General features: G+C 34.4%; 1 protein-coding gene and 1 non-coding gene across 2 annotated transcripts; one reads left to right on the forward strand and one right to left on the reverse strand.

Moving 5' to 3' along the window:
- Window positions 1-4582: 4582 nt before the first annotated feature.
- On the forward strand, window positions 4583-7443 carry LOC108470864 (probable mitochondrial adenine nucleotide transporter BTL3). Its single transcript, XM_017772362.2, has 5 exons — window positions 4583-4764; window positions 4893-5352; window positions 5535-5838; window positions 6544-7014; window positions 7241-7443. Exons 2-5 carry the CDS (start codon window positions 4904-4906, stop codon window positions 7313-7315), a joined length of 1299 nt encoding a protein of 432 aa, XP_017627851.1. The 5' UTR covers window positions 4583-4764; window positions 4893-4903; the 3' UTR covers window positions 7316-7443.
- Window positions 7444-15508: 8065 nt separating this feature from the next.
- On the reverse strand, window positions 15509-15615 carry LOC128284696 (small nucleolar RNA R71). The gene has a single exon (XR_008275119.1). It is a non-coding gene; the product is annotated as a small nucleolar RNA R71 (small nucleolar RNA).
- Between the last annotated feature and the right edge of the window lie 4432 nt (window positions 15616-20047).

The raw sequence follows: 20047 nt of genomic DNA on the forward strand, positions 1-20047 counted from the left end.
TCCATTGAATGGACCTTTGAGGCCCAATATAAACATTAGAATCGAGTCGGGACTAAATCGGGAACTCAAATAATTTTTTTTCACGAAATTTTCAAAAAATTTCCTAGATACAGGGCACACACGCTCGTGCTGTAGGCAGTGTTCAACCCCGTGTAACTCTCTGACTTGTGCCACATGGCCAGCCACATGCCTGTGTGCTAGGTTGTGTGGTTAATTTAATTTTTCCAAAATTAAGTGCAGGTTTCACACAACCAAGATACACGCTCGTGTTCTGGGCATGTGTGCTCAATTTTGAGCATTCTGTTTCTCAAATTTAAGATGCAGGGGACACACGGCCAAACCACATGCCCATGTGTCAGGCCGTGTCTCACACACGGTTAAGACACACACCCGTGTGGACAAAATAAAGTCATTTCCTAACTTTATTTCTCACTCAAATTTGTCAATAACCTACACCAAAACTTACAGGTATATACTAGCCAATTCAAGCATTAAATCCAAGCCAATTCTAACATTTAATATGATATTTTATCATATGCATTCAAGTTTACATTCTTACCCTTGTTTAACTTATATGTTAAGCATAACTTGATCAACCATACTTAAAATACTTAACACATAGATATTTGTCATAATATAACCTTATAAATATACCAAAACAAATCATTACTAGCCATTCCAATGGCTAGTTTACAAACTACATTTATATGCCAACAATGGTCAAGTTACTTATACATGCCATTATACCAAAATAAGTTTACTATTTATACCAAAACAAACTAGTGGATAGTGTGATGATGCTCCAACCGATCTCCAACCTTCACGAGCTTTCGAGCACTATAAAACAGAGAAATAAAACCTAGTAAGCATTTAATGCTTCGTAAGTTCGTATAACAGGAATTAAAACTTACCAATTATATTTATTAATGTTAAGCATACAATTAACATGCTTTTCATCAATTTGACAAGTTTACCTAAACACATATACTCAATCAAGCAAGTTAGTCATATAATACATTTGTACATCAAACAAGCATAAATGAGCTCATCATATAACCCTTCATCAAATAATTCAAAAGCATCCAAGGCATATTTCTATTTATCTCATCATTTTTCTCATGTAAAGAGTTTTATCCATTGAATTATTGAAATAATGATGGATACTCAAATAGCACACTCAAGGTGTTCAAATCCGTAATCCGTCAATTCATAATCAATGGTACCCAATAGGGCACTTATTCAGGAAGCACACTCTCAAGCCATATATCAAGATGCTGAGATGAGCCATGTAATCATGTATCAGGACACTTATCCGAGCTAATCAATAAACTTATAAGAGTTTTATTCAGAGAGCTCATAAAGCTTATTAGATATCTCCAAAGAGATAATATCAAGGAGCACCAGATAAGGTAACACGGAGTTCAAGTGAGCCATGTTAAGAAACTCCTAAGAGTTCAAATCAGGACGCTCACATAGAGCTATGTTTGTGTCCGCACTATATTCTGGATCACAACCGACCGAAACATGTAACAGGACGCTCACAAAGAGCTGCGATAGTGCGCAACAGATGCTAAATCACTACTGATCAGGATGCTCGAGAGGGCTATATCAGGATTACTCGTTCGAGCTAAATCCTATCTGCAACATATGCAAAATCACATTCAAAAATGGGAAATCATACTTATCCATCGATTTTCATTATTCCAGCGAGACTTAACATTTTAAATACATTTCTAATCATGTAATCATTTCATGTATTTATAACATTCATATAAATCACATAAATATATACCACATTCTAATCATATACAACATTCAATTGAAACATATTAACATGCATAATTAAGTTACACGAACTTACCTCGATTATAGTTCGTATAAGAGAATCTACTAATCTAAAACTTTCTCCTTTCCTCGATCTAGCTTCGAATTTGAGTTATCTAGATCTATATAAATGAATTTAATCATCAATTTAATACAATTTATATTCAATTGAATTCATTTTACACTCTAGGCAAAATTTCCATTTTACCCCCAAACTTTCATAAATTCCAATTTCATCCTTAGGCTCGAAAAATGAAATTCATGCAATTTAATCCTTATTCTAAGCCTAACTGAAATTTTAGTATAACTTTTACAGCACATATATTTCACAAAATTTAGAATTTTTCTTCAATTTTTACAACTTCACAATTTAGTCCCTAAATCACAATTTCATCAAAATTCACTTTGTAAAAGTTGTTTATCTATCAACAACCTTTCATTTTCTACCATGAATTTCAAATTTTCAATATATTCATCCATGGAAAAATTTCTATACTTTGATAACTTTTCAAATTGATCACCAATCTAGATAGATTAGGTTATCCCGATATCAAAAATATAAAAATTACTAAAAACGAGACAAGAATACTTACCCAATTAAGCTTGATTAGTTTCCTTTCTCTCTCCTAGGGTTCCCATGCAAATTTTAGAGAAGATGATGAAACTAAGATGATATTTTCTACTATCATCTTTTAATTAATTCTATTTCCAATTTAGTCCTTACGATTTTTCTAAATTTCTATGGATGAATCATCCAAAAATATATACTAACTTTTCATTAATGGTCTAATTACCATATAAGGACGTCAAGTTTGACGTCAAGTTTTGAATTCCATAGCTATTTGATCCTTCTAGCTACTAGAATTCAACTTTTACATTTTATACAATTTAGTCCTTTTCGTAATTAAGCATATAATTGGTAAAATTTTCTTATCAGAATTTTCATATGACATTCCTATCATAATGCAGATCATATAAATCTATTAAAATAAATTTTCTTTCTAGCTCGAATTTGTTGTCCCGAAACTACTGTTTCGATTGCACTAAAAATGGGCTGTTACAGATTTTTTATATAAGATCATTTGGTTGTTCATAAAATTATACTTTTGATTATTATTTTATATAGCCCTTAAAACTTACATGTAAACTTAAATACACTTTACTTTACATACTAAAATTCATGTCACTTTCTTTTCATAGTTAATAGTATTTCCATTACTTTTTCTTCTTTCTCACTTTATGAACACACCAAAATATAATAAATATCTATACTAGAAATCACTTTCTCGTGTTTTTAATACTTGTAGTCATTTTTAATTATTTTGCAATCTAGTCCTTAACATTACAAAAACTCAAGAATTATTTTAATTGTCCTTCTAACTTCACTTTTCATTCAATTTCACTATCACATAACACTTTAATCAAATAATTCATTATAATTTCTTACATCGATATTTGATTTTATGCACTTCACCGCAATTATTTTAATTCTAAGTTTCACAAAGCTTACAATTTAGTCCTTGACATCATGGAAATTCATTATTTACTATAATTTCACCTTAACATCACTTTGTAATTAATTCTTTAATACTTAACATTCATTTAAACTCTCTATCATAATACTTGATTTCAAACATAAACTTTTGTACACTTAACAATTTAGTCCTTTTACTATTATTTCAATATACCAAATCAATTCATTACTTAATATTAGTTTATTAATAAATAATTCAACTATTTAGCATAATCTATACTTTGATTAAAAATTAAATAAAGTAAAATTCTTAAAGTACTTACCTTGTCTCTTTAATCTCTTCAAATTTTCCACATCTTTATCCACTTCCACTTTCAATTTCTTTCTTTCAAGATGTTATTCTAAACTCTTTAGTATGTCTACTTCACTTCTCCTTTTGGGTGGCAATGGGTATTTTTAAGGAATTTAGGAGAAAAAGTGAGATTTCATGATAAGGGACTAAATTATAAAGAAATGAGAACCCCTTTGTACATATATATAAGCGGCCTTGGAAGCACGAAGATTTTTTTCATGTTTCCATGCAATTATCTCATAATAAAATATTACAATTTAATATAAAATATCCTATAATAAAATAATAATAAAATAGTTAACTAATCATATTTCAACACTTTTTTTCTTTAATTTTTGCACCGTATAATTATATATTTTGGGTAATGACCATTTTACCTTTCATGTTTCTACAAAATTCCATCATTGAATCACTTCTTATTTTTGGTAAAATTATAATTTAGTCCCTCATATTTTTTCGATTATTCAATTTGGTCCTACACACCAATTTCATGTCATAAGAAGTTGGATTATTTTCTCTTTTGGTCCTTCAATTTTTCTCAGTTTACATTTCAATCCTTCAAATTTCAGATTATCATACTTGAATCCCAAAACTTTTCACATCATTACGATTTAGCCTCTGGCTCAAATTAATGTATCACAATATTCTTCTTATTTCATCACTCAAACTTCTTTTTTATCTATTTTATTTTTCGTATTTCAATTTATCAAGCAATCAGTTATATACAATCTCGATTTATTACTAATTTTATGGTATAATAATTTTAGGGTGTTACATAAATGATCTAATTTTATTTTATTAAATATTTATATGTATAAAAGAATTTAAAGATTTATGATGTATATGAAAATTTAAAACAAAATTCAATGATCTAAAGTGCAAATTACCCATTCTAAAAATATATTTTAAAAATGGAAAGAAAATGCACGTGTTACATGCTAGGTCTCTATTTCACCAAAATGAAAAATCATTGGACCTCCCCTCGTATGCTGTTCTAAAACCCCCGCCTTAAAGTAAAGCGGATTAAAAAAGAACAGAAGAAGATCAAAACTGGATTAAAAAGCAAAGCGAGAGTGGCAGGCTCGATCATGGAAGGCCAAGTCGGAAAATCTTGGTCACATCTTAGTCCTCACTATCTCATCATATATTCATGCCCTATTCTTCTTCTTCTTCGTCACTAATTTGCCAAAGTTTGTTTCTTTTTTCCCTCTAATAATTGGAGCTTTTGTTTTTGCTTTTTAGATTTTGCTGCAATGTACGGTCCAAATAGCTGTTTGTTTATTGACACGATCAGGGCTTCACGACAGTGGAATACCGGTCGTCCGTTTTTATTGGGTGGTTTGTTTCTCAACGACCAAACACTGCCTTCCTCGTTCGTTTCCTTCATTTCATTGAAGGCCCAGAAATGTTCTGTTGATAAAGATGACAATTTGTGCTTTTTGGGTGGGGGGAAGAGTACTAAAACGCTGCGTTTTGTGAAGTCAAGGGGAGATGGTAGGGGCAGAGTGGGCTGGTTTTTATCGGTGAGTTTATCGAGAGAGGAGGGTTATGTTGGAGAATCAGGAGAAAGTTGGGGCCAAAACGGGGATAAGAATTTGGAAGAAGTGGAAATGGTGGAAGAGGAGAAAGAAAAGAAGGGATCAGGGGCTTTAAATACCACCAAACATCTTTGGGCTGGTGCTGTTGCTGCTATGGTTTCAAGGTTTTCTCTCTATGCTATTATTTGTGGGTTATATTGAGATTTATTTTATTATGTGAAAATCTTGTTGAGAAAGAAAACGATGGAAGATTTGTTTATATCAGATTATGTAGCATTAAATGACCAAAAAAAATGCTTGTTAAAATTTTTTTTGTAGCTCCAATAATTGTTTCCTTTTGTAACAGGACTTTGATTGCTCCTCTGGAGAGATTGAAGTTGGAGTACATTCTTCGTGGTGAAAAGAAACACTTCATTGAACTAATTAAATCCATTGCAGTCTCTGAAGGGTTGATAGGTTTTTGGAAAGGGAATTTTGTCAATATACTTCGCACGGCTCCTTTCAAGGCTATCAACTTTTATGCTTATGATACATATAGAAATCAACAACTGAAATTATCTGGAAAAGAAGAAGCCTCAAATTTCGAGAGGTTTCTTGCTGGTGCTGCTGCTGGGATTACTGCTACTTTGCTTTGCTTACCATTGGACACCGTATGTGAAATTTAAGGATTTCATTAATCTGGTTACATGTTAGCCTTCCCTTTTGTGTGTGGCCTGGTAGTGGTGTTGGATTTTGCGGAACTCGGTATCTTCTTGTTTTCAAGTGTTCTTAGTATATGTTTTTAGATTTGGCTGCATGATCTGTGAAGCTAGGATAGGACTAGAAGTAGCATGCTTTGGCAAGTTTACTTCTTGCCCTCTCACATTCATCAAAAGATTGGCTATAATGCGGGATTTCGGTGTCTGAAACTGAAACTTGTAGTTTTTTGCAATATTATGCTTAAAATTATGTGATAAGGATTGGAGTTATGGGATTCGGATGAATTGCTGTCTAATTGAAAGGATGATGTGAGATATTAGTGCCCTGTTTAAAACACTTAAGACCATGACTCTGGTGATTTTAAAATTCATTAGCAACTTCTACACAAAGGTTTGGTTGGATGCAAGTCAGCTAAAATTATTTGCAACCTGTTCCATTTCTTGTACTTATTTCAGTTGTTCTATTAGATTCTTTCCAATTCGATGTCTATGCCTTCTTGAAAATTCTATTCCCTTATACTTATCCCACATGATGTAGAAATTTCTGATAGTGTTGGTTACTTTGGTTACTATCGAGATAACTGTGTGGTACTTTCTTTGATTAGGGAATTTCCAGTTCTAATCATAGCCAAGTCTCACTGTAATTGACAATTGCAGATAAGGACAGTAATGGTAGCTCCAGGCGGGGAGGCGCTGGGTGGTTTGTTTGGAACTTTTCGTCACATGGTTCAAACTGAAGGGTTCTTTTCTCTTTATAAGGGACTAGTGCCCACGATTATAAGTATGGCACCTTCAGGTGCAGTCTTCTATGGCGTTTATGATATGTTGAAGTCAGCCTATCTTCATTCACCTGAGGGGAGAAAAAGAATTCAAGACATGGAGCGAGGTGTTCTGGAACTGAATGCATTTGAGCAATTAGAGTTAGGTCCTATTAGAACATTATTATACGGGGCAATTGCTGGTGCATGTTCCGAGGCTGCTACATATCCATTCGAAGTTGTGAGAAGGCATCTCCAAATGCAAGTCCGTGCGACTAAGTTAAGTGCATTCGCGACTTGTGTGAAGATAGTTGAGGAAGGTGGTGGAATGCATGCTCTTTATGCAGGACTCATTCCCAGCATATTGCAGGTACGAAATATACGTATATACATACATGTTATGTATGTTAAACTCACATAAACGCACACGTGCATGCATGATGTGCATTTTCTACATCTTTTAATGCAATTAACTGCAGAATTTTGTACAGGGAAATTAACCCATGCTTGATTTCTTGACTTGGATTATAGTAATCTGTGATTTTAAGTTTATTAGTCTCAGCATTTTCTAACTTAATTCAGTTCATCATGTACAGGTGTTACCATCAGCAGCCATAAGTTACTTGGTTTACGAGTTTATGAAGCTAGTTCTAAAGGTGGAGTCGGCATAGAACATTATATCCTTTTATTGAAATTCTAAGAGGAACGTTGTCAACTTCAAATTTACCAAATAACACGTGGACAATCATGATTCTCGTTTAATGCAGTTATTTCAGTTGATATGATTCTCTTTTAATAAGTGATATTATTGAAAGAATTGTAAAACATAATAATTCATTTTCATTATTTAGGATTAGATATGATTAGGTTATTTGTCTAAGCTTGAGGTTTGTCTGAAAAATGGGTTTAGGTAAAATTTAAGACCTATTTTTTATGAGCCGGGCCATGAGCAAGATGTTTTCCACCCGATCTCAATTTTTACTCGAATATATTATGTTATAAAAATAATTATATTAATTATATATATTAAATAATAATTATATATTTATATTAAATTACTAGTCCAATAATAATTAACTTGTTACTCAAAACTTAAAAAAACTTATCCATCTAACTAACCCAATTGGAAAAATCAAAATTTAAAAATTATATTTAATACAATAAAACAATTATTATATTTATGGTAATGGTTTTTAATATAAATATTTTTAATGTGTTAGAAAATTTTATTTTAGTTTCTTTTAATGCATTTAGTATATTATATTTTGTAAAACAAATATTTTTAAATAAAAATAATCTAACAAGGTCAAATATGGTAGGGGCTAGGTCGAGCTCAAGTTTTACCTTTCTAAAATTAGGCCAGGCTTTGGTAAAAAAGTAAGCTCATTATTCGGGCCGAGTCAGAATCGGACTTGAAAAATTGGTCTAGATACCTTGCATGGGCTTGACTCGACCCATGAAAACCTTTGTTTAGGATATATAAAATTATTTTTAGAATTTTAAATTTGATAGTGTTATGAATATCTTATTAAGTGGATGTCCATTGAGATCAAGATAAGTTTTGATTTACTTTAAATTCTAATAGTCATTATTATTAGATCTCTACTTCATTTATACTTCTTATGCCTATAAATAGAGACTTTGAATAAGCATTGTAATTATCCCATTAATTAATAAAATACGCTCTCTCTTTTACTATTCTATTTTCTTTGTTCTTTACTTTTTTATTATTTTATAACACGTTGTCAACATGATTCTATTTTATTTTATAATATGGTCACCCTAAATTTGTTGCTCAAGTTGTTGATTGCCTTTTAGAGCTACTACTATTTCAGTATTTAATTGGGGTCAGCACACTTTGGGTAATCATTATGCAAAGAAATTTATATAATTCTTATGTGGATAATGACGGTAATGTTAAAGATCTTTAGGTATATTTTATTATGATTTATTTATTATATCATGTTTATTATAACTGGAGACTAATTATGACAACATAAATAGATAGATTCTGATTTGAAATTCACGCATGTTTGCGATGATGATTATGAAATAAATAATCAATAGAGGCGTTTAGAAGTTTGTCCTACAAGATTTGTTGCATTCCCCGAAGAGAATGCAAATATAAAGAAAATAAAAGATAAAATTATGGACCACTAAAAGTGGGAACATAGTAATAAATAAGATAACAATGAGAATTCTCAAGATAACTCTTCAAATGGTAAAGATAACTTATGTTATCAATGTGATATGAAAAATTATTGGCCACGTATGTAATAGCCCTAATTTGACCCTAGTCGGGAAGTGGTTTCGGGACCACAAAACCGAGTCATGAAAATAATTAAATGTTAAATTTCATGTCTATTATATGAGATAATGCATGTGTAAAAGTTTCATGCTTTGATTTGATCATTTGTATGTGAATTTATTAAATAGGACTTATGTGAGACACTTTTGAAATGTGATAGGTTAATTTTATAATGGTCTATTAATGCATGTATTGAAAAGAATGGTTTTGCATGTCAAATTACCCATTTTAGATAGTGGCCGGCCATGTTACTAGTTAATATATAATATATGAATTTTCTATTAGCATTATTCTAATTAAATGGCTTTATATTATAGAATAATAATAATTAAAAAAGGGGGTAAATGGGTGAAGAAAACTAAGTGTTCATCTTTGTTTCTTCTAAGCCGAATGTGAAGGAAGAATAGGGGAGAAACACCACTCGGTCATCCTAGGCTTAAACTAAGGTAAAAAGTTTATGTTAATTCTTGAAATTTTAGTTAATTTTTGAGTTAGTTACCAACTTCTTTATTTGACCCATGTTAAATTTTTGATTTTGGGAATGAATAAAGCTTTCGGCCATAGTAGTCAATAAATAATATGGTTGTTGTTTCATATTAATTTGGACGAATCATGGTGGATGGGCGTTTGAGCCAAACAAATGATCATATGTATGCATTAGATGCTAAGTGGGAAGAATCGGCTATCATGTTGGATGCTATTGCCGAATATGAACTTGGTTATATTTGAGTAATGTATGTGTTTTATGCTTGACTGGCATGAAAAGAATGCTTAAAATGTGTTATAAACAAATTATATGTTAAACTAAGGTTTGCTAAATTACCATTTTTCCTTGTCGAATATGTGCTTAATTAAAGAAGAGTTTGTGTTGAATGTTTAAATAATTTAGATAATTATTAATCTAAGTCTAAGCTAGGTAAATTAAATGATTGTGGCTTAATTGTTTTATGGCAAGTGGCTATTATGGTGAAATGCAAATTCGGTCATGGAATTTAATGTATTTCTTATTGAATTTTGATAAATTTTGTCATAAGAAATATTAAGGATGAAATTGAGTTGGCTACTAGTGTTTTGTGTGGAACTTTTAACTAAGTGAGGTGTTCGGCTAGGTCCTTTTGAACAAATATTTTGGTGTTGGCTATTTAAATGACATTAATTTTTGGTATTCAGTTGAATTGGAAAGTTGATAAATGTGTAAATATGGCTTAGGGCTTATATAAGCATTCGGCATTAGCTAAGGAGTGAGAATTTGATAGTTGATGTATATGTAAATGGGTAGTGTTAATTGAATGTGATTTATTTGGTAATAATCGTAGTGGTTAAACTAGTGTATAAGAAAACAAGCTAAACTATGCGAGTTTTGCTTGTGTATGCGAAACTAGTATAAGTTGAATGATCGGTTATTAGGGTTTTATGATCATTTTGAGTTTGAGTTATAAGTGACTATCATGGCTTGATAAGTTCTTGCCATTTTCGGTTATAAATATGTACGAAATTTGAATCATGGCATATTTATAAATTATAATACATATTGAATTTGTTATGTGATTGCCGAATGTGAATAATAAGTAAACAATATTGGTTAAGATATTAAACAAATCTATTTGCATTTATTAAGCTCAAGAGCAAGGAAGTTGGATAGGGGAAAAGAGAAAGCAATAGAGTAGCCAATCTACAACCGTTCGAATATACCAAGGTAAGTCTTTGAGTAATGAAACTTAGCTTATGATTTGATAAAATCATGGTATATAAGCATAATAAATAAATTCTGACCTATTGGTTCTACTTGAATTACGTAGTGGGATAAATAATTTGTGTATATGACTTGTAGCGAATGGTTATAGAAATCATGTTGGATAGCGAAACGAAATCGTGTTCTTTGTATGTGGCTATTGAGCCGAAAGTGGAATGGTTGATAAGCACGTTGTGCTTGTGTTCAAGTAATGCAAATAAAATGCTAATGTGTTATGATACATATATATATATATATATATATATATATATATATATGTGCATGATAATGAAGAATTATATCCGGGCTAAGTCCCGAAGGCATTCGTGCTTGGTGTTATATCCGGCTAAGTCTCAAGGCATTCGTGGTGGTGTTATATCCGGCTAATTCCAAGGCATTCGTGCTGGTGTTATATCCGGCTCATCCAAGGCATTCGTGCTGGTGTTATATCCGCTAAGTCCCGAAGGCATTCGTGCTGGTGTTATATCCGGGCTAAAGTCCCGTAGGCTTTGTGCTGGTATTATATTCGGGCTTAAAGTCCCGCATGCTTTGTGGTGGTGATTGGATTTAGGTTTTAAACCTAGCAGACTTAATGCCGATGATTGGAGTAAGATTATGATTTCGAATGTTCGTAGTAATCTACCATTGAATATGTTAAATACATTAAGTTGGTCAGGTATGTATTATATACTTTTATATGTTAGATTGATCGGAATTGAATCATGATTGAGAAATGAGAAGTATATGTGAAAATCTCATATGTGTATGTGTGTATTCGGTTATGGTGAAAGGTTATATGAGATTGATTTGGTGATATACATGTTAAATAATATGAATGCAAGAATGGGTAATAAATCTACTTGGGACAGCAGCAGTAATGTGATTTCGAAAAATCACCATAAATTGTGAGAGTTGAGTTAGAAGCTGAATAAATTATGTCATGAAATCTTAATCAGTATAGTTTCTTATAAAAGAAACTGTGTGAGCAAAAGAATTGCCAATAATGAGATATTTGAAGTGGCGTGGAATAGAGTCAAAATGACTTTGAGGTCCCCTGTTCTGTTCTCAGAAAATCATTATAAATGGTACAAAAATGTTTATAAGATAAAATTTATATCCTTAGACTCCTTAATGAGTCTAGTTTTAGACTCCTTAATGAGTCTAGTTTCAAATGAAATAAACAATAACATATTTTGAATTCTGTATAATGAGAAAACTGATTCGTAGTGAAGAGTGGTCAGAATAGTCAAACAGTGAAACAGGGGAAACTTGAATAAAAATCTGGTATTGATTGGTAAAACAAAAAATTATGAAAATTTGATGGATGGAAGATATATGAGTCTATTTTCAGGGAAAATTAATGGAACTTGATTTGGAGTTTCTTATCTCCAGTTATAAATAATTTAGTGACTGTTGCTCGGGAAGACAGCTTGTAGTGAATTTGTGATTTTGTTGCAAACATGGTTAAAACTTGTTAATGAGATGCTTTTCGAGTTCTTATGATCTTATTTGTGATTTCAATATTTGGTTTTAATTGAGTTCAGATTCAAGTGAGGTGAATTTGCTAAATATGCATTATGTTCATGGATACTTGGCCAAAATGGCAATTATCTAGGAATGATTTCTTGAAAATTTGAAATAATCGATCTATAAGTAAATTAATTGTTTGCATTGCTTAAAACTTACTAAGCATTGAAGCTTACTCCGTGGTCTCTTTTCCATTTCTTATAGGTTTATACTTTAGCTCGAGTTGGAAGGGCCGGAGATATCATCACACTATCGAGTCATTATGTGAGTTGAGAAGATTGTATATCATCATGGTTTAAGGCATGTATAGGATAGACTATAGGTAGAATGATATTTCGACTTTGTATACATTATAGCCATGCGAAGATAGCTTGCTCATTTTGTTTAGAGAAGCCTTATAATTGAACTAATGTGGTGAAATGTTTTAGTTATAACTTGACAGTAGTTAATTTGTTATTAGATATTCGGTTATGTTTTGATAGTGAGTATCTTTGACCTTATAGAAGTTTTGTTCAGTCAAGTAATACCTCATAACCTTATTCCGGCAACGGATACGGGTTAGGAGTGTTACAACATATGTGGCGTATGCCTAAATATTTTGTTTCTGTTAATATTCTTTGAGGAATGATATTAGAATTGATAAACCATAATATATACATATTTTTACCCCATGCTTGGCATATTTATGGATGATTTTTCCTTGGTTTCATTGAATTCAATGCTCTTAATCCTTTAAATTCATGTTTTATACTTAGGTGAGCATAGGAAGGCGAAAAGAGCAAAAAATGGGCCAAAAACAGACAAAATGGGCCTAATTCAGTGTTTCACACGGCCTAGTCACTTCCATATGGGTAAACCACACGTCCGTGTGTCATGGCCGTGTTGACTAAAAACCAACTAAGTATTATACACGGCTTGAGCGCCTTCACACGGGCGTGGCACACGGCCGTGTCCCTATTAAACCTAGGTCTAATTCTATTCGAAAAAGGCTAATTTTGGGCTATTTTGGGCATTCCAAAGTCTATTTAAACGAGGTAGAAGAGGATCAACTAGGACACAGAGAATAGAAGGCAGAAAACACTCAAGAACAACCACTGGGATTAGCTCAGAAGGAGGATCTACATCAAGACTGAAGATTTTCATCCAATTTCCTAGAAGTTCTTTGGGTTTCTTTATGTTTTGTTGTTTTCCAATTTTTAAGATGTTTTCCATTATTATGAACTAAACTCCCTAAATACCTAAGGGAGATGAAACCTAAGACGAATCTTATTACTCTTTGAATTATATGATAAATACTTGTTCTTATTCTTAATTGTGAGATTTAACCCTTGCTTTAATATTCCAGGATATTAATTCAGGTTTTTGATATGCCTATTCAGTGGAACAAAAGTCCCTGTTTAAGAGTAGATCATTCATAATTAAGCGGAGTTGCATGCAATCCTAGAGATACAACGACATAAATCTTCCGGATTAGAGTCAAATCTAATAAGGGAATCCATAGATCGAGTTAATGCGACAATAGGGGTTTTAATTAGAAAGAGATTTCGATTAATCAACCTAAAGTCAGTTGTTTTTAGTCTCGAGAGAGATATTAACATAAATCAGGGATTTCTACGGATTAAGTCAAGTGAATAAATCGTATAATTCAGAGGTAATAAGTGAAGTCTAGGTGAATTCTTCCTTAGGTATTGTCTTCTCCATCGGTTTTCCAAAAGTATTTTCCAACTTTAATCTCTGTCGCAATCATAGTTAATTACATAATTAGTTTTAGATTAAAAATTCTCTTAATTGTTAGGCTAGATAATAAAAGATAGTAAATACTAGTACTTTTAGTCCTCGTGGATACGATATTTCCGGTCTTACCATAACTATACTATTGTTCGATAGGTGTGCTTGCCTTAGTCGAATTTTTAGTTAGTTTTACCGACCATCAAGTTTTTGGCGCCATTGCCGGGGACTAAGATATTAGGAACATTTGATTTTTATTACTTTAGCCTTTTTTTTTTTACTTTTGTTGCGATTTACTTTTTTGTTTTTAGTTTAATTTTTCTTTTCTAATTTTTCTTTTATTTGCTCTGGTAGGTGTCTCTAGTTTATGACTAAGAGGACGATATCCATACTACAACCGAGGAGATGGCTGATAATCAGAATAATCCGCTACCTTCTGTGGTTGCTGTAAATCCAATAGATCAAAATCCTGCTCCTCGTACTATGTATGATTATGCTAAACCTAATTTAATAGGAACAACTTGCTGTTGCTACAAATAATTTTGAACTGAAACTTAACACGATTCAAATTATACAACAGTTTGTTCAGTTTGATGTTTTGCAGGACGAGGATCCAAACACTCATTTGGCAAATTTCCTGGAATTCTGCGACACCTTTAAGATCAATGGCAATTTCGATGATGCCATTCGCCTTCGGTTATTACCCTTTTCATTGAGGAATAAGGCTAAATAGTGGTTGAACATTACAATCCCCATCCCGCCTAAAATCCTAGGAATTTGTTGATAGTTAGAATAGATTCGTAGATCTGGTCGACTGATCCGTCGTTCATATCTCTCATCAAATGGTGCTATTCGATAATGTCTATCTAGTAGACTACCTGCTAACCCAAGCTAGGTGTTCTGCCCGTAGCTTCGGGGGGTATTCACGTTTGGCATATGCCTACTTTGACCGAGATCTTTGGAGATGATTCCGTACTACAATTCGGTGGAGGAACTTTAGGACACCCTTGGGGAAATGCACCAGGTGCCGTAGCTAATCGAGTAGCTTTAGAATAATTCAGTAACAAAATAAGCAAGAAATCGAAATACTGGATTCATCTCATATATCAAATCGAAATAAAGACTTTCAAAATCGTGGTGTAACATGTATCCCCTCCTGTTCTGGTCATGGAATAAATGAAATAAATCAAAAAATGGATTTTTTTGTATTTTGTTTTCCTGAAAAGCCAAACAAAAAAAATAGGGAAGAATAAAAAAAGTCCAATTTTGTGATATATCCATCCCTACCGCTAGAGTCGAAGCATAATCTTTTTGCTTTTTAAATAGGATTTTCCCCGCTTAATGGATAAGCATTTGCTAGAGGGTCTAGTATACTGCGATGTGTGATTTGATCGAAATTATTATTTTACAGATTAGGAATGAGAAACTGTCATCCCATTCAATCGAATTGGGATGCCCTGGATCTGACATGTCTCTTGGGAATAGTAGTTACCACAAGGGTCAATCACCACTTGGGAACAAATGACAAAAAAATTTGTACTTAAATATTTTTCGCCAGCTAAAATGGCTAAATTAAGGAATTATATCTCTTCTTTTGTGCAGATGGATCTAGAAACTCTTTATGATGCATGGGAGAGATACAAAGACTTATTAAGAAGGTTCCCTCACCATGGGTTACCTCTATGGCTATAGGTTCAAACTTTTTACAACGGTGTGAACCCCTCAACAAGGCAACTAATCGACGCAGCCGCCGGTGGAACTTTAAACAACAAAACACCTGAAGAGGCTTATGAATTTATTAAAGAGATGTCACTGAATAACTATCAGTGGCAAGTCATGAGAACAAAGTCGACAAAAGCAGCTGGTGTTTTCAACCTCGACGCGGTCGCTATGCTCTCTAACCAGGTAGAACTTTTAAATAAAAAGATTGATGGTTTGTATGGTTCTACTCAGGTACATCCGATGATGAGGTGTGATTTAAACGGAGGAGGAGTGCACAATACAGATTATCCGTCCTTCAACCTTAGCACCAATGAGGAACAAGTCCACTATATGGGTAATAATTCTAAACCTCAAAATAACCTGTATAGTAACACTTATAATGCAGGTTGGAGGAACCATTCCAATTTCTCGTGGGGTGGTCAGGGAAATCAAAGGCTACAACATCCTCCAGGTTTTCAACAACCACCTTACCAATAAGAGAAGAAACTGAACCTTGAAGAGATGCTTACAAAATTCATCTCAGCGTCAAAAACTCGTTTTCAGAATACCGAAACAGCACTTAAGAATCAACAAGCGTTGATTCAAGGGCTCGAAACTCAAATAGGACAGCTTGTTAAGTTGATCTCTGAACGACCACAAGATGACCTACCAAGTAATACTGAAACTAACCCAAGGGAGCAGCTTCATGCCATTACTATGCACAATGATGAAGGGTTAGTTGAGGATGAACAGAAACTGAGGCAGGACAATGTGGTAGATAACGGTAAGGTTGATGTAAGTAAAGAGTATAAACTTTGTGTGCCATACCCCAATGTGACAAGGAAAGACCACACAGATGAACAATTCAACAAATTCCTTAAATTATTAAAATAATTACATATTAACTTACCGTTTATTGAAGCTCTTTCGCAGATGCCAAACGTAGTTAAATTTTTAAAGAAGCTTTTAGCAAATAAGTGAAAGTTAGATGATGCGTCACATGTGGAGTTGAACGTAGTTTGCTCAGCCATTCTACAGAATAGGCTACCCAACAAGTTGAAGGATCCAGGGAGTTTTATGATTCCTTGCTTAATTGGTAGTTGAATTGTCAACAATGCTTTGGCTAATTTAGGGGCAAGTATTAATGTCATGCCCTATAAAATGTTTAAACAACTAGGTCTTGGGAAACCCAAACAAACTAGGATAAGCATTCAATTGGCAGATAAAACAATTAGATTTCCTAGGGGTATTATTGAAGACGTGCTAGTCAAAATTGATAAATTTATATTCCCAGTTGACTTTGTTGTTCTAGACATGGACGGGGATAGTGACTTACCTTTAATTTTAGGAAAACCCTTTTTAGCAACTGCTAGAACTATCATCGATGTTGGCATAGGTGAAATGATACTTCGTGTAGGTGATGACACGGTTAAACTTCAAGCTCGTGATTCTGCTAAAATATCTAGTAATCGAGATGATTGTTTAAGTTTGGTTAATTTGAATAATGTTGCAAATCAAACTCTTTTGCAGGAGTCCCCTAGGAAGAACGTGATGGCACCTCATTCTAATCCATGCAACAAAAACAGAGTGACTCACGAAGAACAAAGGCTTCAGCTCGATGAACTAGACGAATGGCGAACACATGTCAAGGAGAAACCAAAAGCACATGATAAATCAAAGCGGCACCACGACAGGCGTAGGAATGAAACAACGCAATTTAAGGTTGGGGACAAAGTATTGTTAGATGAAAAGGACCCTAGAATTGCTACTTCAGAGCACGATACAGACAGAATGATTCCCTTCACGGTACTGAATATCTTCCCACATGGTACAGTCGAGGTAACACATATTAACTTTGGAGCTTTCAAGGTAAATAATACTCGACTCAGACCTTATCTTGATAAAATTGATAACAGAGGTGAGGAGTTTCAACTCCTCAAACCACCATGACAACACAAAATTGAGGTAAGTCGAGCTTAGACTTTAAATAAGCGCTTCTCGGGAGGTAACCCGAGCACTGACACCACTAACCTATTTATTTTATCTATTTTTCATGTTTTTTATGCAGGAACAGTGACCCACACAGCCTGGGCACACAGACGTGTCCTTGGACGTATGAAAATAGGGCTAAAAATCCCCAAGTATCGAGCCACATGGCTTGCGATAGAGCCACACGGGTGTGCGACACGACCTTGCAGACCACCTAGCCTGGACACACGGGCATGTCCTAGGTCGTGTGAAAACTAGAGCTAAATTTTTTAAAAATTTTAAACAAGTCAGAGAGTTACACGGGTAAGGCACACGGCCATGTGTTCAGATACACGGGTATGTGGGATACCATACGGGCGTGGAAGAAGCGAACAACATTGCACACGGCCTGGACATACGGGCGTGTCCTAGGCCGTGTGACGAATAGTCATTAAATTGTTGCGACGCACATGGGCGTGTGACACGGCCGTGTGGCCCAACACGGGGCCTTAACACGACCTTGCCCCTATTTTAACCCCCTAAAAACCTAATTTTCATTTTATCTTCTTCTTCCTCAAACCCTCTTAGCCGCCGCCGCAACCCCTCACCACCGGCCACTAGCCGTTTTCCTCACCGGTGGAATCCCCTAGCTTCCCCTTCCTCTTTCTTTTCTTTTCTTCCTTCCCCCAACTTTTCTTTCCCTTTCTTTTCCTCTTCCACCCCCCATCCGATCCTCCACTCCATCCCTAACCCCGCACCACTGATTCCCCCTACCTTCACACCTTACACACACTAACCAACCCACTCCACACGCATTGCCCTCCAAGAACCGCCCCACCCCCGCCTTCCTTCAAGACGCATAGCCAAGACCTAAAACCCCCAAGCCCGTGCCTCCCCATTTCCCCAACACTGACCGTACCTCCACACCTCCGTCCACCATTCAGTCGATGCCCCTTTTTTTGCTCTAACGTGTTACTATTATTTTTTTATTCTAAGTTTTATTTTATTTTATTTTATTTTATTTTATTTTATTTTATTTTTCTTATTTCTTTAGTCCCTTAATTCTTACTTCGATTATTACTTATTGTTTATCAAGATTTTTCTTAGTTACTCTGTCTTGTGGTTATATTTATTAATGTGATTGATTCATATAAAATTATTAATTAGTTCACTTCATGGTTCATTTTTCCTATTTTCATCTGTTTCTAATATTAGGTTTAGTTATTTAGGAGTTTTGTTTTTGCTCACTCATTAGTTTATTTTAAATATTTGATATTTTTCATCATTATTATTAGTATTATTTGCTTTTGCCCTTTCTTATACCATTCCTTCATTTACTATTTTAATCATACATGCTTGGATATTCATATATATTGATTGGTTCTTTGGGCTTCTTGCACTCTACTGTTTCAATCCTTAATTTAAATATTTGGTGATGCTTTTTACTCATATATTATTTATTTTTCAGGCACATCATGACGAACACACTAGGCAAGAAGACTGCCATCCCCGTTTCAAAAAAGCAAAAGGGTTCCGGCGCAACCTCCTCGAGCGCCGCGACTGAAGATCATCACCCTCTGATTTGATTCTCGTCAGGCCCACAGGACGACTTGTTTCAGCTTTTGCACGTGCGACCGCTGGGAGTGGGCCGACGTATTGACTGGACTGCATTGGAGCAGGTCGGTCTAGTTGATGAGGTTCGTGCTTTCATTACCACTGCCCCATGGGATTGGTTCTTTGCGATTATCAAGCTCATCTATTCAGAGCTCACCTTGGAGTTTTTCACTACGTTCCATCTATAGCATGTGATGAATACCCATGACAAAGCCGGTACTATCACTTTCCAACTTGGTGGCTTATTGTGACAGATGAACATCCCTGAGTTTGGCGTAGCTTTGGGCATTTACATCGACGAATTTATAGGTGCCGATAACTTTCTTCACCTCCACCGTCACATCCATTATTCACCTTCATGCTATTGGACTGATCTCACAGCTAGTCAGATTCGTTATGACCCGAGTCGCTCGAAGGTGACATCTCTTTCTCCGGCTCTACGATACATCTACACCTTATTAGCTCATACATTGACTGCCAGGAGAGAGAGAGCACAGGATTTGTAAGCACTACTGACGCATATTATCTTTGGAGCATGGCGGCTGGTCATGTATTTGATTTGGCATACTTTATTGCCCTTGCATTTCGCCAACAGACAGACCATCATAGGAGGGGCCCTATCTGTCTTGGCCCCTACGTAACTCACCTCGATCGACACTTCGGCCTTATCGGCACTCTAGAGATGTCATCGACACTCACACTAGTAGGCCAGATGTCTCCTCAAGAAATATCTAGTATGATCCACATGAGGACGATAGAGCGACACCATGGATTCAACCCCTCTTAGTATAGACTCATCCATTCTAATGACCAGGATGAGCCAGA

This window comes from Gossypium arboreum, chromosome 11 (genome assembly GCF_025698485.1).
Source record: "Gossypium arboreum isolate Shixiya-1 chromosome 11, ASM2569848v2, whole genome shotgun sequence".
NCBI classification, from domain to species: domain Eukaryota; kingdom Viridiplantae; phylum Streptophyta; class Magnoliopsida; order Malvales; family Malvaceae; genus Gossypium; species Gossypium arboreum.